This window comes from Syzygium oleosum, unplaced genomic scaffold (genome assembly GCF_021117445.2).
Source record: "Syzygium oleosum isolate NSW1041296 unplaced genomic scaffold, Sole_v2.1 Sole_v2.22, whole genome shotgun sequence".
NCBI classification, from domain to species: domain Eukaryota; kingdom Viridiplantae; phylum Streptophyta; class Magnoliopsida; order Myrtales; family Myrtaceae; genus Syzygium; species Syzygium oleosum.
In genome coordinates, this window is record NW_026607506.1 from 4,104,668 (window position 1) to 4,127,786 (window position 23,119).

At 42.7% G+C, this 23,119-nt stretch overlaps 2 protein-coding genes and 1 long non-coding RNA gene across 7 annotated transcripts; 1 reads left to right on the forward strand and 2 right to left on the reverse strand.

The window, feature by feature from the left end:
• Nucleotides 1-1,578: 1,578 nt before the first annotated feature.
• Nucleotides 1,579-5,319, reverse strand: LOC115669923 (3-hydroxy-3-methylglutaryl-coenzyme A reductase 1). Its single transcript, XM_030591099.2, has 4 exons — nucleotides 4,207-5,319; nucleotides 3,522-3,703; nucleotides 2,338-2,684; nucleotides 1,579-1,996 (listed from the first exon to the last, which is right to left on the reverse strand). Exons 1-4 carry the CDS (start codon nucleotides 5,199-5,201, stop codon nucleotides 1,754-1,756), a joined length of 1,767 nt encoding a protein of 588 aa, XP_030446959.1. The 5' UTR covers nucleotides 5,202-5,319; the 3' UTR covers nucleotides 1,579-1,753.
• A 1,087-nt stretch (nucleotides 5,320-6,406) lies between these two features.
• On the reverse strand, nucleotides 6,407-7,482 carry LOC115669442 (uncharacterized). Its single transcript, XR_004004371.2, has 4 exons — nucleotides 7,443-7,482; nucleotides 6,888-6,970; nucleotides 6,569-6,698; nucleotides 6,407-6,466 (listed from the first exon to the last, which is right to left on the reverse strand). It is a non-coding gene; the product is annotated as an uncharacterized LOC115669442 (long non-coding RNA).
• Nucleotides 7,483-13,525: 6,043 nt separating this feature from the next.
• LOC115669909 (cinnamoyl-CoA reductase 1-like) lies at nucleotides 13,526-19,912 on the forward strand. 5 transcript variants are annotated; one of them, XM_056321426.1, is made up of 8 exons: nucleotides 13,528-13,945; nucleotides 14,133-14,553; nucleotides 14,652-14,818; nucleotides 15,323-15,508; nucleotides 16,801-17,086; nucleotides 17,940-18,129; nucleotides 19,463-19,606; nucleotides 19,704-19,912. In XM_056321426.1, the coding sequence occupies exons 2-7, from the start codon at nucleotides 14,547-14,549 to the stop codon at nucleotides 19,599-19,601; spliced, it is 975 nt and encodes a 324-aa protein (XP_056177401.1). In that variant the 5' UTR covers nucleotides 13,528-13,945; nucleotides 14,133-14,546; the 3' UTR covers nucleotides 19,602-19,606; nucleotides 19,704-19,912. The 5 variants fall into 5 exon arrangements, with proteins under 5 accessions (XP_056177400.1, XP_056177401.1, XP_056177399.1 ...); XM_056321425.1 differs by lacking the exon at nucleotides 14,133-14,553 and having other exon boundaries at nucleotides 13,526-13,945; nucleotides 19,469-19,606; XM_056321424.1 differs by lacking the exon at nucleotides 14,133-14,553 and having other exon boundaries at nucleotides 13,529-13,945; nucleotides 19,701-19,912.
• Nucleotides 19,913-23,119: the final 3,207 nt, after the last annotated feature.

Genomic DNA, 23,119 nt, shown 5'->3' on the forward strand with positions numbered 1-23,119 from the left:
ATTCAGGGTCACTGATCGTGGTTTAGCTGGCTTCTGGGCCTCTCTCCCATGTGAGTCATCTTTTGGTATATATGTTCACAATGAAATCCTAACAAAATTAGATGGATCTGTAAAAGTAGCACATGGTCACGATCGAATGGGGTACCCACGTTGGTCGAGTCGATCTGACACTAAAGCATCCGTCCATATTCCCAAGTAGGCCGTATTGAAATCGATGCTAAGTATTCACTGCACCTGGTAATAGTATGACGAAAACACCATGGCTCACGAGCTTTACATAACATGCACCGCAAATGATTCTAAGCGAGAAAATTGAAACTCCACCTAGAAGACAACAAATGGTCGGGATTCCTTGGCGAGTTGAATTAGTACTTGATGGGATCGATCATGCTTCTAACATCATGCCATTAACTATGAACTCTTGGTTGAGAACAGCAGCAATTAAAGTAGTTTGTGCAATTTCGACCAAAAAAAAAAAAAAGTAGTTTGTGCAAGGAAGGTGGACAGAGGACCCTTTGCACTAAATACAGAGCACTTCCGTGTGGGCAAAAATCCATTCGAAGGTCGGCCGCGTGCCGGACCAAGTGTGCCTGCTTCGCGGTATGCTCACTTCGTATACCAAGCGATAAAATAGATCATCATTCAACAAAATGTTGTCGCATCACTTGAGAATTAACATATGATCGTTTCTTCTCCATTTTTAGGTACCGGCAATCATCACCAGCTAAAAATGGACACGATACCTTGGATCGAGATATTAGATTGAAGGTTTAGCTTGGCTACCCTTTTTTGGCCGGAGCCTTTGATCTGATTTGAATTCACGAATGCGACATCCTTTTTTGCCGGCTTTGCTTATCCATTTGTTGTGCCACGAAGCAATCTACAACTTGCTTCATCTTAAAATAGAAAAGGAGAAAGGGATGAAGTCAGAAACTGGAGTTTGGAAGCAATATCCTAAGCAGGTCATGCGTTACACCAATTTTGAACCACAGGCCCCAACCCAATGTTGTCCTCATATGTTGCAAGAATATAACTTCATCGTGCAAGGTCTTTTGCCAGTTGTTCACGGGCAAAATTGCATTTTTGCTTCTCTTTTTTTTTTTTGGCCCCTCTCCAGCATAAGCAGCGATTTCTGAAAATCTCTCCTCAGAAAGCAGGTCTTAAGACAGCGAAGATCATCGCCTTTTCAGGTCGCATCAGAACAGAGCAATTTCATTCACATGGTGACGCAAGACATTCAAAAGTAATCAATTGGGAGGTCCCATTACATGTGTACAAACAAACGAACAAAAGGAAAACGATAGATCCGCTTTTGTTAAAAAAAGACTCGAGAATTCCATCATCTGGTCCCCAGGTAAGATCTGATCACTCGGAGCAAATCAAAAGACAGATCCCCTGCCCAGCTACAATCAACTACCGAGACAGAGGCTGGAACACACAACAATAAAACAGAAGACAGCGTTCCGCGATTAGGACACGACCACAGCTCGGATATCTAGGTGGGCACGGCCTGTTCACGGGGTCAAATTGGAGTACCGATTTTCGCGCGTGCAATTAAGGCAGGAGGGTAAGAAGATGGATCGTCGCCCAACCGGTCCATTTCCACGCTTCAACAGATATCACAAAGAAACAATCCCACGTGGGGTTTTAACATTCCAAAGTCCTTTTCTATTACTGAATTTGCAGCTACCCTTTCCTCTCAGTCGCATGCGCTTATTTCCATGTTCGAACACTTGGGCCATGTTCTCTCCATCTAAGAACCGACTTTTGTGATGTCTCTGCTGGATCTGTTATACTTCATGTGACTATTTACAAGCTGCCCAGCTGAAATGGCGGACATTAGGGAAAGCTCTCCAGCAAGGACTGCACCAGCGACAATGGTGGCCAGGCGCCTCGCGTTAGCTCCCGGTGACTCTTTACTTGCACCCTTGACACCAAGCAGATTCAGGCAGGCAGACTGTGAAGCCAGCTGAGTTCCGCCTCCAACCGTGCCCACCTAATGAAGTGAAATTCAGTACAAGGGAAGATCCACAAATCATGGACTGAGACCATAAGACTCTGATTGCATCACTTATCCTCCATGGGATTTACCCTTTCCGATTTGATACCATTTCTGGTCTCCAACAAACATATCAAGACTGCAATAAAACCTGCATTATTTTCTCTTTAAGTTTAACATTTTGACACCGATTGCTTTCCTTTCCTACATTAGTAAACTATCTCTACATTTTCGCATTCCATTCCCTTTTCCAATTCACAATGACCTCATTCTTTTTAGTCATGGAAAAAAAAAAGACGACCTAAAATAGTTTGAAAGGAAAAAGAGAAGTTATTTACCTCAATAGAAGGCATGGTAACAGAAATATGAATATCCTTTCCTTCATTGACAGCTTCCATCATGGTAATACAATGAGAACTCTCCACATTCTGTGCTGGATCCTGGCCAGTTGCTATAAATACAGCAGACACGATGTTGCTCGCATGGGCATTAAATCCACCAAGAGAACCAGCAACAGCAGATCCTGTAAGATTCTTCAGCATGTTGAGCTCAACTAGTGAATGTACACTGGTTTTCAAAACCTTCTTCACCACCTCTTCCTTAATAATTGCCTCACAAACAACTGATTTTCCCCGCCCTTCAATCCAATTCACAGCAGCAGGCTTTTTATCGGAGCAAAAGTTTCCTGATGCAGAATAACGAACTTAATGGCAATGAAGAAAACCAGTCTTAAAGCGATACTCGACTTTCGGTAGTTAACATTTCCTAGCAACCAACTTTTCCCCAGGAAAAAAATTAGGAAAAAGCTAAAGCGGTTATCAAACGACTATATGACTGGCTTCTTGCATACAACCACTTGGAAATCTGAAAAGGAAGATGAACATCGGTAATAAATAACAGATCTGTACTGCTGTCAATATGATCCGAGAAGTTGGTGTGTTATTATTAACATATATGCCAGCCTTTCCATAAATCAAGAAGTAAATAATAAATCCAAATTCCTTGCAAGAACCCAAGTCTTCGGTATTCATTGTACAAAAGTATTTCCCTTCAGTCTAAAACATCGAACTCGTTTATATGATCATCAAGAAATCTTGAATTTGGCTGCATGAAGACATCAAGAAAGAGAGTTTCGAGAGAATAGTAGAAAAGGTCCTTATGAATGCAGAATGTTCAAAAAATTATCAACTTGGTAAGTACCGTAATGAAAATAGTTCACCACTTCTCACGGTATATTACTGTCCTGGATATATCTGTAGAGCAAATTTATCGAGTAATAAAGGAGACTGAAATTTGCTAGATCATCTCCATTCCAAGGGCACATGAATTAAATCATACTGTTGAATGGGAATTAGACAGATGTGTTGGATGTCGTAAGCTTTCTACCAGCTGCACACGGGAAGCTAACTTCTCCGGATCAGCGGAGATACTCATATATGTATAACTAACCAATCCAAGTTACTAATTCTGACAGCCAATGATAAACTCAAGGACGAGATTCGATTTAACCGTGAAACTTTACCAGAAATGCCAATTATATCCATGTCTGGGAAATCGCTTTGAAGGAAATCCAGCACATTTTGAACCCCTTTCGACACCATGTTCATCCCCATAGCATCGCCTGTACTGCAGGTGAATCTCATGTAAAGATTCTTTCCAGCAATCGAGCATTTTATACTCTGGAGCCTGGCGAATCTACTCGATCTGCAGAACAAAAAAACGGCATCATCATTGGGAAAAGGTAATCCTCAGAAAAGGTGACCACCCTTTTTTTGGAAGAGCAATATCAGGGGAGAAAAGGCTAAAAGCCTTTCTGTCCAGGTGAATGATAGCTCATGAAGATTGAAAGCCTGATTTTTTTTCCACGTATCCTGGGTTGTCAAACTATCCAAATGCTTGCCACAAAGTTCCTGGCACAATTTGGATTTATTCACTTGACATTTTGAATATACAGATAATATTATTGGACAATCAAACTCTGTGCCCTCATCACTTAGAAGGTGAACAGTCATCATAGGAACAGGTCAAACTCGAGAATAATTGGAGAACACCCAGAAAAATCAAGGAAAAAGGTGACAAACACAATATCCACATAACTCCACCCAGCAAAATAAAGCACAAGACAAAACCTAAAACCCAAGGTAAAAATTATTAAAGAAATATAAAAAGCATCGATATAAAACAAAAACTTCCCACGAAACACTGACCTGTTGAACACCAGAGCCAAGGTCTCGAAATTGACCGGATCCTCCAAGAAGAACTTCAACTCCGACGCTCTCTTCGCGGAACCGAACCGCACGACCGGCGCTCTCGTCATGCCGTCCCTCAACAAGACGCTCGTGGCCCCACCAGATGCATAGATCGCCTTGCACCCCCTGTTCGTGCTCGCCACCAAGCAACCCTCCGTGGTCGCCATCGGCACCGAGTACTCCAACCCGTCGAGCAACAACGGACCGGCAATCCCCACCGGAATCTGCACGTACCCAACCGGCATTTCGCAGCACTGCCCCAGGATCGACGCGTAATCGAACCCATCGAGGGGCAAGCCCTTCAACGACCTCCCGGTCATCCTCTGCAGCGCCTCGCGCCGGATGGAAGCGGCCCTTCTACAGTCCCCGAGCATGGACTCGAGCGAGTACGACGGGATTTTGCCGTCCGCGACGGACTTCACGACCTCCTCGTCCTCGACGGACGACAGGGCCGAGTCGATAGGCTCGGGCTCCGCCAGCTTCGGGGGAGGACAGGCAATGGCGGCGCGGCGAGGGTCGCCGTCCTCCGGGAGGTACCCGTCGCCGGCGACCTCGTCGTCGAGGACGTCCCACGCGTCGTGGGAGGCCCGCGAGATGAAGGACTGCACGAAGCCGATGCCGAAGAATCCGAGGAGGTAGATGAAGGAGGCGATGAGGGAGACGATGGCGGCGATCTCGGGGAGGGTCACGACGTGGAGCGGGACGGAGCTGCGGATCTTGTCCCGCCACCGTTGGAGGAGGTAGTACGCCACCGAGAAGAAGAGCGTGAAGAAGACCGCGTTCGTGAGGCACAGCGGCAGCGGGAGAGCGTCCGACGCCTTCGGCGACGACGAGGGCGGCGGCTCGCCGCGGCGATCGACGGCCCCGGCCGGCGCCGACAGCCGGAGATCCTTCCGGTCGTCACCGTGGCGGCGGCGGTGGGGGGACTTCGGTTGCCGCCGGCGGACGTCCATCGCTGTCACCGGCGGCGAGGGCTGAAGGAGATCGGCCTCCTATATAGCTCGCGCAGAGACGGAGACAGAGAGAGAGCTGGAACAAATGAATATGAGCTGGAGCGACGGAGGTGGAAATTTTCAAGAAGCCTCCTTTTTTTTGTGTGTTCGAACGAGAGGAAGTCGGAGACGACGACACGTGCGAGGCGCCGTCTCCCGAGACGCGCACGTGCCGCCGGGTGGTGGCGGGGGGCGGGGGCGCGCGCAATTCCGCTCTTGCCCCTGCGCCTCGCGCTAAATTTGACGAATCTGGCCCCGGGAAAGCACGGCGAAAGTGAGAAGCCGATGGAGGAGAAGAGAATCTCGAATTTCTCTCTCTAATCGTTTCGGTTCCGCGGGGACGATGGGGAAAAGCATCGTCCGAGAATTCGATTCAATGTAAATCCCCCGTCGCCTTCGTTGACTTTAACCGATTTCGATTCGGTCCGAAGCTCTTTCCTTTCGCACTTTTTGATACGTTTGGAGCAATTATGGGGGCCCCTCGTTCCTCGCGAACTCGACGTTTCTAAGGCGTCCCGAAATGGGACATCGGTCTTTTTGAATTCTCAATCGCGGAGGAGAAGAACCCGTTTGCCTCTCTTATGGAGCGAGTCTCGAAATTTCCGAGACGCTTTTTTGCTCAAGTGAAAACGACGCGTTGAAAACGAGCGAACGTATTCGGTTTGTCCCTCTCTCCTAGGGGTGTAAAAAAAGCCCGAGCCGACCCGGCCCGACCTGACCTGGCCCGATCCGAAATTTTAGGGTATTTTGGGGTCAGCTCTTATTTTCTCTGGGTATGGATTTTAGATGTGGGTATTTATTAAGATCGGGCCGGGCCGGGCCGGGTCAGGTCGGGCTGGGCTTTTTTGACCTGGCACCACTCCCCCCCCTCTTAGGGGTGAGCGGTTCCAGGTTCCGGGTAGGTTCCGCCTGGAACCTGGAACCTACCCTATCACAGATTCCAGGGTCGGTTCCGGGTTCCAACAGGTTCTTTTTTTTTTTTTAGTTAATCAAAACGAAAATGAACATTCATAAAAAAGAATACAAAAGACAAATTATAGAAAAGTCACATTTTTTCTTAAAAGAAAGGGGATAGCACGATAAATAGTAATTGTTGGGATGCAATACATATGACTTTAAATTCCAAGGTAAGATGCCACATTTTTCTCAATACATATCACCTTTCTCTCCATTGAAAGAAGCCCCATCACAGTACCGTATCCTTACTCTGTTCCAATTGAAAAAATCTGCCAGCAAAGCACAATCACTCGTATGACAGTTCCAATTTGAATAAACTATGGCAAAGAATCGTTTCGAGACAGATTGAATCGTTAATAGATTTTAAATACCAGGGTTTCCTTCAGCTTTATTACTCAATATTCCTGTGAAAGCTACTTCCTTGTCCATAAACTTTGATGAACCACGACGAGTAGTTTTCCTGTAAACGCAATTCCTCATTGTATTGCACCATCCCCCACCCTACAGCAATGTAAAACAACATCAAATGGCTTATAGAAAATGCAGACAGAAAAAGAATCAAGAATTGGAGTGCCATGAAGAACTGAGCAAGAAAACCATGCAGTAGAGAAGAAATAACATAAGTTTGCAAAATTAACTAGCTTAAGTATGCTCTTTTAAATCATATAACATAAAGTCCATTCAACAAACCTCTAAATGGACCACCCAACTGTTTGCACCAGATCCAGAGCCATTGTGAAGATGATAACCGGGCAATGTACCATCTAAGCAGACTGAACATTGTAGAACAAGATTAAATGAGAACCTCAAACATCAATTTTTCAGCTTCGAATATTCTCAAAAAAACACCAAAAAAAAAAAAAAGAAAAACCTTGTTATTCTATCGTGAGCTCAAACGAAACAGGCAAAACAACCAATGGCACGAGGATGTTAGGAACAGAACAGTGGATCAACCAAAAGAAAATCTCCAAGAAATAGGACGCGAGCCCGTCTTAGTTACGTGCACAATAATCAATATCTGGAAAATCGAGAGCAAAATTCTAACCGGGGACACAAAATAACGCAGCTTAATAAACAAGAAAGACCAAAATCTTGTAAATCCATAAGTTGCCTACGAATGAAGCGAACCCAGACACTACTGCATACAGAGAAACACCAACCTTCTTAACTATGAATCCCGCACCACTTACGAGCAGAAAGTCATTAAAAAAATGGGGGGCTGTTAAGAAAAGTCTGAGAAAGTACTAGCTCCTTTGGCAGCAGCACCCTCAATGAGAGTGAGGCCAACCATGAGCTCACTCATGGTTGTTTCCCCTTTGGCAGCAGCAACAAAAAGAGCAAATCTCGAAGGCCCTTAAGATACGATCGCAATCGACAATTAACCAATCGGTTAACTCCCCCCCTTCCCTCTCCTCACATTCAATCGGGGACAGATCCACCGCATTTTCCCTCTTCTCACATTCACTAAGCGATGAATCCAGATGAATGTGCACGCAAGAGCACGATTTCACGCAACTCAGGCACGATCGTCGTGACTTAATTCAATCGATCGATGCAAAAGATGAACAGAAGCAACTGTGGGAATTCAAAGAGAGAAGGCGTGAATGGCAGGGGTTGTTCGAAGACGTTACGTACCAAAGCGACGGAGCTTCAGAGGAGGAAGACGGCGGCGAGCCCGAATAATCGCAGCGAATCCGCGTGGGGAGATCACGAGACCTGCGGCGAAGAAGGCGGAGCGAGGCGGAAGCGGGAGAGAACCGCGGAAGCGGGAGCGAGGAGCAAGGCGAAAGCAAGAAGCGGGAGCGAGGCGGAAGTGGAAGCAGGAGGGACAAGATGGAGGGACAAGGTGAATTAGGGTTTCTAAATACCAAATGCGTAGTTTATGTTTTAATTTTTAGGGATCCGGTTCCTGGTCCCGGTTCTTGGTTCCGGTTCCGGTTCCAATTCCTATAGGAACCGGGAACCAGAATCGGAACAGCCGGGTCCTAAAAATGGGGAACCGAGAACCGGACCCTCTGTCCATGGAACCTGGAACCGAACCGGACCCATCGGGTCCGGTTCCCGATTCTACCCTAGAACCGCACTCACCCCTACCCCCTCTCTCTCTCTCCCCTTCGCTTCTTCTCTCTCGGCCGTGAACTTCCGTCTCCCTCCTTTCACTCTCCATCTAGTTCTTCCTCGCCTCCCACGCCCCCACGATCAGGGACAGCTTTCGATCCTCCCTCTTCGATTCCGACCGTTTCCCCCCGGCGCGATCGATCCCTCCTTCGCCGTCGATCTCCGCGAGTCGCCGCCGATTCGACGACGCCGACGATGGAGGAGCCGGGGGAGCGCCCGGGGAGAAACCCTAGATCTCTTCTTCTTTTGCTTCTTCTCCTCGGTGCTTTTTTTTTAGATCCCTTTCCGCGGGGCCGGCGGGGGGCGGTCGCTGATGGTGGATCAAGAGGAGGAGTACTTGAAGATGGCGCTGCGCCTCAGCATGCAGCACTCGCCACCGGAGCCCAAGCGGAGCAAGCCCAGGGACGCCGCCACCGCCGCGGCCTCGGCCGCCGCCGCCGCCGAGAAGAGGATGCTGGCCGCGAGGAGCGCTGGAGCGGCGTCGCCTCCGTCGCCTGCTCCATCTCCGTCACAGTCCCCGTCGTCGGTGTCGACAACGCCGAATAACGAGAAGTCTAAGCCTGTCCCGAGGAGAGACGGGGGATTCGGTGTGGATGATGGGCGAACTGGGAGGGGACTGTCGAGCAAAGAAGCGCATCAGTTGTTCTCGATGGTTTTCGGACCCTAAACCCGACCCGACCCGACCCGACCCGACCCGACCCGACCCGACCCTATTCTTGGAGTATATACTGAACAGGGTCTTGGGTCGGGTCGGGTCGGGTCAAGCGTGACCCTGTATATTTCGGGTCGGGTCGGGTCGGGTATCATGAAAGCCCGACCCGACCCGACCCATTTACACCCCTACTCTCTCCTATCTAAAGCTCGATTCCAACCGATCTAACCGATGCGCTCTGGTCGAGATTTAAATAGTTTTTCGACAAGTCGTTCGCGTCGCGCGCGACCAGAGTTCCTGGGCATCGCCCTCCCCCGTTCGCACGTGGCCGCCACGGCAATATCTTGCCAGAAAACAATCGTTTACGATGGGATTAAGACCGGGTGCCCTTACTTGGGATGCGCGGATGAGTTTTGCTCGACAACATAAAGTCGGTCGATGCGATGTTTTTCTCGTGCTCCGTAATTAGTTTATTGAAAAATGAAAAGAAAAATTTTCGTTATTGACTTATGAGTATCGTTAACACGTGATCCATAACATCTCTTTCTCCTCAACGTAATTAGGGTTAATAGCACAGAAAATCCCAAACTAATACACGTGTGATAATTTTACTCTAAACTAATTTTTTGACCACAAAAAATTTCAAATTAATATACTTATAGCAATTTTACCCTCTGTTAGTTTTTATTAAGTTTTACAGTCAAATTCTTGAGTTGGATAACATGTGCCAGTTTTTGACTTAAAAAAAAAGCACGTGTGAGTTGACGGATGTACCGGTTTTACCTCCGTTTGTTACAAATGTACCAGTTTGTGATTTTTCGTGATATTAATCCAATTTAAGGGAAGATAAATTTATCACAAATGTAACGATTTAGAATTGTCAAAAAATTAATTTAGATAAATTTATCATATGTGTGTCAGTTTAAAATTTTTTGTGATATTAACCCACGTAATTATACACATCAATTTCTTGGAATAATTAAGAACCTAACAATCATTGTACTTCTTACTTCACCAACATGGACGGCTGCTTCCTTAAGGTCAGCTAAAAGCATTTTACTTCCTGATTAAGGTAAAAAGTAAAAGCACGCGTCCGTTCTTTTTCTAGTCTTTTTTCTTTTAAAGATTTTTTGCATCTTGTCCATTCGGCTTTCCTTCAAGTTCCCTTAGAAGATTTTCCTTGCTTAGATTGCTTTCTAATTAATTTTTTTTTTTAAATTAATTATTTCCAATTCTTATAAAAAAGATTACGAGTCCCCACCACACCATGTTTTTTTTTGGCCCTTGGCGTGATTAACGTCCGATCAAGTTGATTTTGTGGTTATTATTATTTATAAATCCGCCAATCATCGTCGCTCGAAATGCACGTGGGCCCCCGTCGTCTTCACATAACGTGAATCCAGACATGAGCCAACGCAACAGCTCCAGCTCCAGCATATTCTTTGTCCTTTTTTACCCTACGAAAAGTATTAATTGCGCAGCATTACGTGGATCTCTCGACATCTAATCGTGTTTTTAATTTTGGTAAGTTCGAGAGATTGGATCGAATATATCGAATGTTTAGCGATTACATCGAATATTTAGAAGTAGTTAAGGACCGCGTCGAGCGAATTAAAAGTCTAAAGTTGGCATCGTGCGCCGGACCAAATTTCAGGGCAATTTTGAAAAGAGAAGAATAATTGAATTTTCAGTAGCGAATTTATCCACCGTTGGATCCGATGGTTGGTGAGAGAGTGGGTAGACACAAATAGTCGTTGAATTTTGGCTCAATGTGCAATGTAATTCATGAACTTTAATTTATTTAATATGATTTCTAAACTTTAACCCTATATTTAATTTGATCCCTCAAACTTTTAATTTATTCAATGTGGTTCATGGACTTTGGATGCACGTTCAGTATAGTCCCTGAACTATAGCCTAATATTTAATGTACTATATTCAACATTTTCATATAGTTCAGGGACTATATTGAATAAATTAAAAGTTTAAGGATCACATTACATATTGAGCCAAAGTTTAAGAACCGTTTGAGTCATTCCTTCAAATTAACGAAGGATGGCGCGTCGTCTAATTTTCTTCGATATATTATTGCCTGACTTGAGAAAAAGACAAGCGAAGGGCAATATGGTCTTCGGGCATCGCTGATTTCAGACCACATTTCTTCGTTTTTCCTAAGGAAACAGTTTGGCTATCGCGCTGGGTGATGTGTATACCTAATATTATTTTAATAATTTCTTTTTAAAACAACAGACAATTATATTAGAATGCTCTCGATCATTTTATAATTTTAGGGTTAATATCATGAAAAACTCCAAACTCATACACCCGTAATAAATTTATTCCAAACTAATTTTTTGATCATAAAAAATCTCAAATTGGTACACCCGTAACAAATTTACCCAAAACTACCACAAAAAAATTCAAAACTGATACATTTGTAATAAATTTACCTTTCGTTAGTTTTCATTAAATTGAATTAATAACACGAAAAACCACAAACTGGTGACAAATAAAGGGTAAAAACCCAAACTGGTACACCCATCAACTATCACGTATCATTCAATTCAGCAATTTGACGGTAAATTTGTCACGGACGTACCAGTTTGGGATTTTTAATGGTCAAAAAATTAATTTGAAGTAAATTTGTCACGGGTGTACCGGTTTGGAGTTTTTTGTGGTATTAACCCTATAATTTTAAGGTCATTTGGGATTATATCTTTACTATTTTCAAAAGGCGAGTGTCACTTGTAGCCACGCAAGAAGTAACGCAATAAGTTAATCGCCCGAGAGTCTCACTTTGGTGAAAAGTAATAATTTGGATTATTTCCGTAATAAATCATTCGCCTCACATGAGTAGCAAAAGTGAGAAAGAGCGATAAAAATTTTGTTAGATGGAAATGATCGATAATTTCGTTTGAGTTTCGATTGTCAACTTCAAATGGTTTTTGTATGAACTTTTAAGAATATCAAATTAAATGATGAAATATAAAAAAAAAATTTCCTACTTATGCAACATTTCATTATCGACTTCTTAAGATAAGAGACGCAGCCGTTCGTTTCGCGCTCTCACATGAAAGGGACCGAGGGGACTAGTGGGAAAGTCAAACTTTCCCTTAGGAACAAGGCGACCACGGACGTTCACATGCGACTCTATAGATGGTGGCCGCACCGCACGTGACGTTGTGGGTAGTGATAGGGGTGAGCATGGTCCGGGTTGGGCCGGTCCACCCCCTAACCCTAGGACCAACCCGCACAGTGTTGGTCCTCAATTTTGGGACCGAGGACCGCCCATCGGTTCCATGGACCCGCCCGGGAACTGGACCGCCGGTTCCCGGGCGGGTCCATGGAACCGGTCCCACCAAGTTTTCCTGGACAAATAAAAAAAAAATATGTGGACCAACATCGGATCAACGTAACAAAAAGAAAAGAACATAACTTGCCATACAATTCCTATATTATGATCGGTTCTATTAACCACATCATCCATAAATCAAGTAGGTACCCATCAAATGAGTGTCCAGAGATAAGAGAGCAGAGAGTTATGAGTGTCTAGTTAGGTTTTTTTTTTTTTTGGTCAGGTTTTTTAATTAAAATTTTAATAAATAAATATATTATTATTATATTACCGGTCCGGTCCCGGTGGGCGGGTGGGCGGTTCCACACCGGAAACCTGGAACTTGACCGATACCCACCGGTTCCAAAAAATTGGAACCGGGAACCGGACCGGTCCCCTTGGGAACCACCGGTTCCGGTCCGGTCCCGGGCTGTCCTGGGCGGTCCTGGGTTTTTTGCACACCCCTAGGTAGTGACTAGTGAGCTGGAAAAATAAAATGATAATGACATAAATGATCTCTGAATTTTTATCGGATACGTAATGTGATCTATGAACTTTAGCCCGATGTGTAATGTGATTCCCGAACTTTTAATTTATTCAATGTGATTATTGAACTTTTGATATATGTTCAATTCTGTTTTCGAAATATGTTCAATATTGTTTTTCCATTAATTCAAGTTCAAGAATTAGTTCACGCACTAAATTGAATATATACAAAAAATCGAGGGATCATATTAAATGAATTAAAATGTCATGGATCATATTGCATATCGATTTAAAGTTCAGAATCACATTACACAATTTAAAAATTTAGAGATCACGTTTGGAAATGACAATTTGTATCGTTTTCCCAAAAAAAAAATCAATCCTTTTCCTTTAATCTTTTCATCTGGAAAAATCAGCCTTTCGTGCTGCTTTGAAGCTACTCCGTCTAACTACCTGAAGCTACTCCTGGTGGCCAAGGTGTGTTGAACAACGAACGCCAAAGAAAATGGAGAGGCACGTGTCTGAAGTTTGCCGTTGTCTGAACGCCAAAGAGAATGGACAGAGGGATTTTAACTTGGCTTTCAATTCGGTTTGGTTAACTGAACCGAACCGAAATAACCCAAACCAAAAAAAAAAATTCACTGATTTTCCATTATCCGAACCGAAACTGAAACCGAACCGAAATGCACGAAATTTTCGGTTCGGTTCAGTTTGGTTCGATTCCGGTTTCGGTTCGGTTCTGAGAACCCTAGAAAACACTGTGTAGTGGTTCGGTGGCCATCGCCAGTGGATCTTTGGAGCCGCGGGAGAGGATCACGCAAAACCATGTTGGTGATGTTGCACGAGCATTTCATTAACGACTACCGGGCTTCCGTATCGACACTGTCGGCATTACCCATCGTCGTCCTTTTGCTTGGCACGGGGTCGTTCTCAACTGAGTAGCGTGCGGTCCGTTTTCTTTACTTCTCCCGCTTCACGGTGAGCGGACCGATACATTTCCAGAGAGAGACGGAGAGATAAGAGAGAGAGAGAGAGGTCAGTGGAAAATGGAGAAGGAGAGAGTGTGCGTGACGGGGGCGGGAGGATTCGTCGCCTCGTGGATCGTCAAGCTTCTCCTCTCCAAGGACTACACCGTTCACGGAACCGTTCGACGACTCGGTCTCTCTCTCTCTCTCTCTCTCTCCATTCAATTTCTTTCCCTATATCTTCCTACTTTTGCTTTCCTGGTCTTGAACTAGCGCTTTGCCTTTATTTACTATTGATGATGAGAAACATTTACTTAACCATTTCGCGTTCCGCTGGCTTTCCTCTGACTATTCTCGCGATCCTATGTGGGATTCTTCAGTTGGGACCAGAGATGTAGTCACTCATCGTGGCTACTGCCATACTCGTCGGCTTGGTTTGCTAGAGCTAATTTTCTGTGTTGGAGCAACATCCATCGGTCCATAGCTTTTGGGTCAACACGTACCTGTTGGAACGAATTTGTGTTCTTCTTGCACGATGTTCCGTGGCGTTCGAAACGCAACCGGTTGTGTTTTTCTAATTTGTTGCATGTTCCCACATTGGGTTTCATCGTTCATTTACCGATGAGTATGAAATTCTATCCTCTGTTAAACAAGACCAGGGATTCCTCAGCGGTTCACATGATCTGAACTGTAATACGAAACAAATATATGCTGCGCGGAGTGAGAATTTACAGTTAAACTACCTTAACCACGTTAAGGAAATCTGCTAGGAGTATACAAAGTCTCATTGGAGCATGTTATGTAAGCCTGTCTAGCCTTTTACGGGGATTTGGTTTTCTTCCTATCAGTTGTTTACAAGATCTTTTATTTTAATTTTATTTTATCTTGGGTATGTGCAGATGGGAAGTACGACCATTTGAACAAGTTTGAGAATGCATCTGAAAACTTGAAACTCTTCGAAGCAGACTTGCTGGATTACAATTCTCTTTGTTCTGCTATCAAAGGATGTACTGGAGTTTTACATGTTGCTAGTCCAGTTCCTTCCTCCTCTGTACAGAATCCTGAGGCAAGAACATGTCCATCCAGCACTCGCTGAGTACTGCACCTGTTTAAGTTGGTTTTAGCGTGTCATCCACACGCGCTGCATTCTCAACGCTGTCCTTTATCACTTTGGAAGGAATTTACTGCATGTTAAAAATCCTTTAAGCATTTTGTTTTAATGATAATCATGTATAGAAGAGAGATAAAGAAGAGAAAAAGGAACATACGATCGTTAACGTGGTTCAGACGACCAAGAGTATAATCCCTTGGAAGCTTACATCCACGGTGATAAATCCCCAATTCATCTTATTTTTTATGGGAGGATTCATTATCCTTTAATAGAGAGTAATACAATGGGTTACAGTCACTAATTTGGTAACTACAACTATTGCACGACCCAGCATGATCTCCTACTATATTGGGATTAAGATCATCCGGCATCCTTATCGTTCCAACACATTTTAAGCTGCTCAAGTCAATGAATAGGATCTTTCTTGTCCTTTTCACACATCTGATTAACTTGTCACAGATAGAACTGCTTGAACCTGCTGTAAAGGGAACACTAAACGTTCTCAAGGCATGTTCCGAAGCAAAAGTGAAGCGGGTCGTTTATGTGTCATCCATCTCTGCAATTGTAATGAATCCGATGTGGCCAAAGGAGCGAGTGAAGGATGAAACTTGTTGGTCGGACAAGGAATACTGCATTACTACCAAGGTATCTTGTAACTGACTCTCTAGAACTTACGGGCTTTCATCTCATGTTCATTTCGCTCCCACAAGTTTGATTTGGGTCATACGGCCCCCCAAAGCTCTCTTAATTGTCTCAAGATCACCCCTCAACTTCCTTGATGTCCTCGATTTAACGGATTGGATTAGATGACTTGCATTTGAAATATCTTTGAGGTCAATTTCACCACATAAACTGTCAATTCTTTTAGTAAAGGGATACGTCATGTGCAATTCAGGATCATGCTATTTGCTTGGAGTGGAATTGAAAGAAAGGAGTCAAAATTGACATCTGGTGGGAAAATTATGCTCTAATTACTTAACAGCTGCACGTCACGCGATCAAAATACAACCAAGTTTGCGTTGGTGGTCAAGCTTTAGCTTCATCTGAGACAAAATGTAAATAACTAAATAAAACTTCAGGAGGCAATCTGGCACAGATCGAATTTTGGTGGCAATGGGTAAAAAATCAGGGGAAATCTTGAATTGCCCTTTCGTAAACATAGATTGTGAGAACAATATGCATTGTTCCCATACTTTGCTTTGTGTCGGGACATTTTACTTTGTTTCTTTCCTTAAGTTTCATGCTTTACTCCATCCATCACCTCTATATAATTACAATTTGCAGTATTATCTTCAAAGTACTGACTTCTTAAGTTTTCTTTATATCTGCCATAGTTTGCCATGAACTTTTGAGCACCGCTAGTTGTACTTTTGATGATTCCCAGTTGCAAGGACTGATGAGGTACCTCTTTTCCTTTAGGAAAAATGACATAAATAGTCCCTGAACTTTAACCCAATGTGCAATCTCTTTTCATTTAAATGACACAAATAGTCCCCGAATTTTAGCCCTGTGTGTAATGTGGTCTCTGAACTTTTACCCAATGTGCAATGTGGTCTCCGAACTTTTAATTTGTTCAATGTCGTCCCTGAATTTTTGGTACACGTTCAATTTATTCCCTGAACTATATGAAAATGTTCAATGTAGTCCTACTACATTGAACATTTTCAATTTACTATATTGAATATTTTTATATAGTTCAGGGACTACATTGAACATGTACCAATAGTCTAGGGATCACATTGGACAAATTAAAAGTTCAGGGACCACATTGAACATTAGACTAAAGTTCAGGGACTACATTGAATAAATTAAAAGTTTAGGGACTATATTGCACATTGGACTTACGTTCAGGAACTGTTTGTGTCATTATCCCTTTCTTTAACTATTTGAGAAATTCTCAGTTTGAGTGATTCATCAATATGCTTTCTTCTTGTTAGGGGGATATAGTTTTACCTTATTGTCATGCTAGTTTGAGGTATAAGTCTGAGGCACATGCATTTATAGCCGCATTAACAGCTATTCCACTTATGCCACAGAACTGGTATGGCCTGTCAAAGAGGGAAGCAGAAAGTGCCGCTGTCGAGTTTGCAAAAGTAAACGGGCTTGATATGGTAAGGATTTGCCCCGCCCTTGTTTTTGGGCCTCTTCTGCAGTCCAGGGTGAATGCAAGCAGCTTGGTCCTTGTAAAGCTTATGGAAGGCACTTATCTGAGGCTTGTTAATGGTAATCATCTCTGCCAAGCATATGCTATGCTGTTACAACTGTTGACATCACGTTGAATCATCCCTGGAACCTGTGGGCATTTGTGTGTATGAGCATGAATATGTTTGATGTGTACCCATTATGTGTGTTTTTTTCTGTAAAATTACTAATATACATAAAGCTATCTTGAATTGTCCAATACTTCTATATTACAAGTTTCTATTACATTCAAGATGCTTTTGTATATCTTGCCAAAAAAAAAAAAATATGCTTTTGTATAAGTTTCCTATGAGTAGTTTGTGACAAGTAACCATAGGAAAATTCCACTTTGCAATTACTATGGTAGTGGTATCGCCAAGCATAGTCGGGGTAATATGAGGCTAGAAATTCTGAAGAAACCGGGTAATGCTATTTCATTTGCATGCTTTGGTTTGCATATTTTTGGATCTCCATCTTGCGATGAAGATCGAGGAAGCAGGGATTGGTGAGCTTTTTCTTATCTGTCCGTGTTTCAAATAGAGTTTTATCTAATGAAACTCATCATGCACTTCTCATTTGCCATTTCATGCCTGAATGCTTCTATAATGGGCTTAGAAGAGCCATTCCTTGCAGTCGAGAAGAACTGGTCTAATCTGCTTCGAAAATGATAACTTTAAATAACAAAGCTATGACAGAAAAAGGCCTTAGCCTCTTGATTGTCTCATCTCTTTCTATTTCTGAAAGATGTTTTGTGGTGTATGCTGATGATGAACATTTTCATTTCGTGACTATGAAATTTTAGAGAAAGTTGCAGTTTTTTATGACAAAAACTTTGCAAATACACATGAGAACCTGCCATATAGGATAATAGCTAACCCGACGGCATGATGCACAGATGGGGATGATTCCATGCCAAACAAGCTCAGGAATCTAGTGGATGTGCGTGATGTAGCTGCAGCTGTACTTCTGGGATATGAAAATCTCGAGGCAGAAGGGCGTTACGTATGCACGGCACATGCTATCAAGACTCGCGATTTGGTCGTCAAGCTAAGGAGTTCATACCCAAATTACAGTTATCCACAAAAGTAAGTTGCCCAATTCTATAATTTCAGAATCAATATACTACTACCTTCTTAATTGATTGTATTTCTTAAGTGAAGTAGAATTATGACAAAATATATCCATCAGATGCTGCATCCTTATTTTACATTACGATCCATAACTGGTGGGAAACTTACACAATTCCTGTAACTTTGAGATTATCTTTGTTACGCAAAACAGTGGAAGCAAGGTACAAACGCAAACAAACAAGAGAGAAATAAATGCAGAAAATAAACCTAATACAGAGAATTCAAACGGCCAGGAGTGCCTACTCCAAGAGAGGAGATCGATAGGATGTTCCACTATAATCAACAAGAGGAGATTAGAATTGCTTGCAACACATAGTCTGCAAGTGTTTTCCAGACCAGGTATGCCGGGAAAGACTCACAAACTTAAATGAAAGAGATACTAAGTGTTTATCTTACACACCCACATTCCTGGATGGCATCCTGAGCTTTATCTTGATTTAGGCTTGACGTCTGTACAAAATTAGGTTGAAACCCACTTTAATATCAATCCCTTGCACGCTCAGATGTTCTCCTGAAGTGCGATGGACATACAAATTCCTTCGGAATTCTCACTGGCCAAGTCGATTGTCAGGCCTTGATATGGTCATATGGTTGAAGTCCTCTTTTCTTGCCTAGCCGAGGCAAGGTCGGACATCACCGGATGTCCGATCCTACACCTTGGAGGTCTGTGAGCACTGATTCGAACACATGGTAGCTGCCAATCCCCGCTCCTTCACTCCAGGCATCCCTTCCTTAACTAAGGACATCCGTCTCATGTCTTCACACACTCCGGATCATCTCACTTGCTTCGGGGGTTCTTGAATTCCAATCTCAAGCCAATTCCAAATCGAATTGGGTCTAAACTTCGACCCACATTCTACAGTCTTCAATTGTGTTATTAATATCGAAAACTGTTTTTGGGTGACTGTATTTTCTATGTGATTCCAATTGAGGTCAGTTTGCAATTCACTCGCGGGAACAAACTTTATGGTGAATTATACTTAGGGGAGATTACCGTGACAGATGATCTATATATAACACAGCAATGCTAGCTTTGCTTTTATTTTTCCCATGTATAGTTGATATATGACCAATGGAAAACTTTTTCCAGAATTGCAGTAATCTTATAGAAAACTTAAAAGTGGAATGACCTTTTTAAAAATATTGCAAAAGCTGAATGACAGGAAAAGCGAGTTGTCCTAATAATGTTTGATTTGTGCAATGCCATCCATTAACTTGCAAGTTGGCCAACTTTGTTTCTCTTTCGGTTAATTTTGTAATCTTGTCTTATTTTGTTACTTGCTTCTAGTTTTAGTGAGACTGATGAAGAAGATAGGCTGAGCTCGGCAAAACTGCAGAGGCTAGGCTGGTCTTACAGGCCACTGGAGGAAACTTTGGTTGATTCCATTGAAAGCTACCAGAAGGCTGGGTTGTTAAACGGCAAATGATTCAGGTTATAATGATTTTACGTACTCGTCAACCTAAAATCACTTTCTTTTCATATTTTTCATCATGCATGATGCAGTAGCAATTGTTGGTTGTTTCAGCAGAGGACACTAGTATGCGGTTTTGCTGCTTACTTGGAGTCCTAGGCACGGTGGAGACAGTTTCTTTCCGAAGTTACCTTTTACTGATGAAATTGTTTGGCTAGTGTCTGAGGATTCAGCATTAGCATTAGGCATTGTATTGGCGCTGTTTGTCTCGTGTAGAGCCATACTTTGCGCGTGAATAGAAAGAAGACAATCTTGGGATGGTGCAACATCGACTATCGAGCTTAGACCCGTATCAAGGGCCCAGGGGCAAAATCCCTGTCATGTACATGGTCGTACGAATTGGGCATCAGTCATGACCTTACAGCGCCTTGGGCCGTTTATCTCTCCTGAGGAGATGGAAGGCTTTACCCCTAATCAGATGATATCCGTGTAATTCCGTACTTGAACTTAAAACAATTCATGATGGGTTACGGGACTAAGAGTTGAAGGATTTTTTGTGAAAAGGAAAAATTCTCCTCGTCAAACCGAACATGACGCCTTATAAAAACACGACCACTTGACCGATCAAGGCAATGATAGCCTTTGTGATTTGATGCATAGCCAAGAAATATGCATGGTATAGAATGAGCTGCCAGCTCATGGGAGACACGAGGTGGAAGAAATGAATAACAAATGCATCTAGAAATTCGAAAGAACGAGCAATCAAACTAGAACCCAAATAAACGGTGGAAAAGAGAAATATCATAGAGGATAGGAGTGGAAAGCCGATTAATAGTGTAAACAACAGCAAGAAGAGCATTAAACCAATATGAAGGAGGCATATGAGCATGAATTAATAAGGTTTGAGACATTTTGACTAAGTGTTTGATTTTGTGTTCTGACAGACCATTTTTAAATGGGATGTCTGGACAAGAAAAGCGTCGAATATTACCATATTCATGTTAGTACGTTTGGAACGAATTACTGGTATATTCATCTCTCCCATTAGTTTGTAAAAGTTTAATTTTGGCATTGCACAAATTTTCGATAAAACAACAGAAGTAATGAAAGTGTGTAGCCACTTCAAACTTATTTTTCATGGGAAAGACCCAAGAGAACCGAGAGTAGTCATCAATGACTAACACAAAATATTTGAAACCGGAATTAGATAAGATAAAATTAGACTCGTCCATACATTAGAATGAATTACGACTAAAGGAAAAAATGCACGATGACTAACAGACTCAAAAGGCAATCGATGAGATTTGCCCACAAGACAGGACTCACAAGATATCGAATTAGAACTAGAATTGCAAAGATGACTCAAAACTTGTTTATTAAGATGGCTAAGATGAGCATGCCAGCGAGTGAGTAAAGTAAAGGAAGCCATGATAGGATGCAAGTAAAATGACACCAATGAGTTGGAAATAGGATGAAAACCATGAGAAGAATTAGCTTGGATGAGAACTTCCCCAGTTCGTTGATCCTTCAAAGAAAAGGATGTAAAATCGTTAACATAAGAATTTTAACGGCAAAGTTGAGTAACATAGAGGAGATTGCGAGCAAGAATAAGGACATGATAGATAGGAGTTAATAATAAAGATCAAGAACCAATATGTAAAAAGGCTTTACCAACTTCTTAGGCAATAAATGACCATCACTAACTGAGACTTTTGTCAAATCGTAAAAGGATCTAGGATTTAGGATATTACTAATATCATGAGTCATGTGTGCCGACCCTTTGTTGTCAAGATACACATTGGATTAGAGGTCTCACCAACCGAGAGAGCTGAGAAGGTGTCTGATAGATTAGTGATGGTGAAGGTATGGGTGAATCGTTGTGCCCAGCCCCCCATTACAGATTTAATAAGTAAGAGGAGGCCTAGATTCAAGAATGTCTCCTTGGATGAATGGAGGAACATAGGACATCGAACCCCCACGGGGCCTACCAAAGGAGGCGGAGGAGCGATCGCCATAGGGTAATGCCAACGGACGACCTACCAAGGACCCCCCATGATGAATATCAAATGAAGATGAGGCATTCAATTTTCGAAGAAATAATTCTTCTTGGATGAGGAGGCGTGACTGTAGATCACCCATGGAAAGAATTGTAGAGTTATTGGTGACAATGGTGACGAAGGGATCTACTAAGACCGGAGCCCATTGACGGCTTGAATCACAAGTCTTTATTAGAGACAGGGCAATTGATTGCAGACTTCAAATGTCGAAGATAATCACACATGGTTTGATTGGGTTTCTTGATGGCATTTTGAAAATCGTTTTATTCCAATTTTCTTGGCCACGTAATGATCAGTAGTCCTTGAGCAAATCAAATCTCCCAAGATGTCTGAAGGTTGTGAATTTCATGGAAAATCTTGACTGTGAAGGTCAAATTGATCGAACTATGAATGCATTGATTAGTCTTGACTAAGGTAGAATATGAGGTATTGACCGCGATGGTGCCATTTAGATCAATGATAAGCTTAGGCGGACAATGAAAAGACTCATCCATATAGCTTAGCACAACGTTGCATTTTAGAATATGTCTAAATTAAGATTTTCACATAAGATAAGTGTCTGCATCAAGCTTGATGGAGGTGAGACTTGTGATGTTGGGAAGAACAAGAGACAAGAGATTGACCGCATAGCCATAATTTGAGCAGCAGTAGAAATTCAAGCAACAGAGAAGAGGGAAAAAGAGGTAAAAGTGAACGCAATGTTGTTGAGAGGTGATGGGAAATTGGGATTATTGGAAAGAGAAGATGATGAGTCAAGAGATGGTAGAAAAGAAAAAAAAAAGTGAAGATGTATCGGATATTATTGAGATAGCAATTGGAGCAAAGGAAGTGTTGAGTTTGGGCGGAGATGTTGAAGAATTTGATGCATTTTCCTACTATAATAACAAGTTCAACATATTGATGTTTAGAGTTAAATAGAAAATAACAATAAAACGTTTACGGTGGCTCAACCCAATTAAGGTTGTATGATATGTATTCATAAGAGTAAATTAATCACTAGAAGTGTAAATATAGAAACATAATAACATAAAGACCCCACAATACGTATAAATTACTCGTTAATACAATTATCGACCCGGTACCGAGTTACGAAATGCGAGTGAATGGCGGGGTGTCCAAGGCAAGCAGACACGGTCATTCACAGCAACCCAACTCCCAGACGTCCTTAGTGTCCTTTCTCCTGGTTCCCGTGTGTGTAGGCTCCATGTTGATTCCTCTATACTCATTACAGATACCAAAAGAGAAGGAAACATCGGCTGTCATTTTCTGTAATCACTTAACGCTTGCTCACCCTCATGTCTCGTTCCCAATCCGCGGCCACTTGAACCCAAATCAATGCATCTCATCTAAATCACAACACGGACGAAGAAGGGCAAGAAAGACGACGAAAGAGCAGTTTGAGACGATTAAGTGACAGGGGCCCCCACGCAGAGTTTCCTTAATCGGGTTGCACTTTCAAGTGCGGTGGTGACCGCG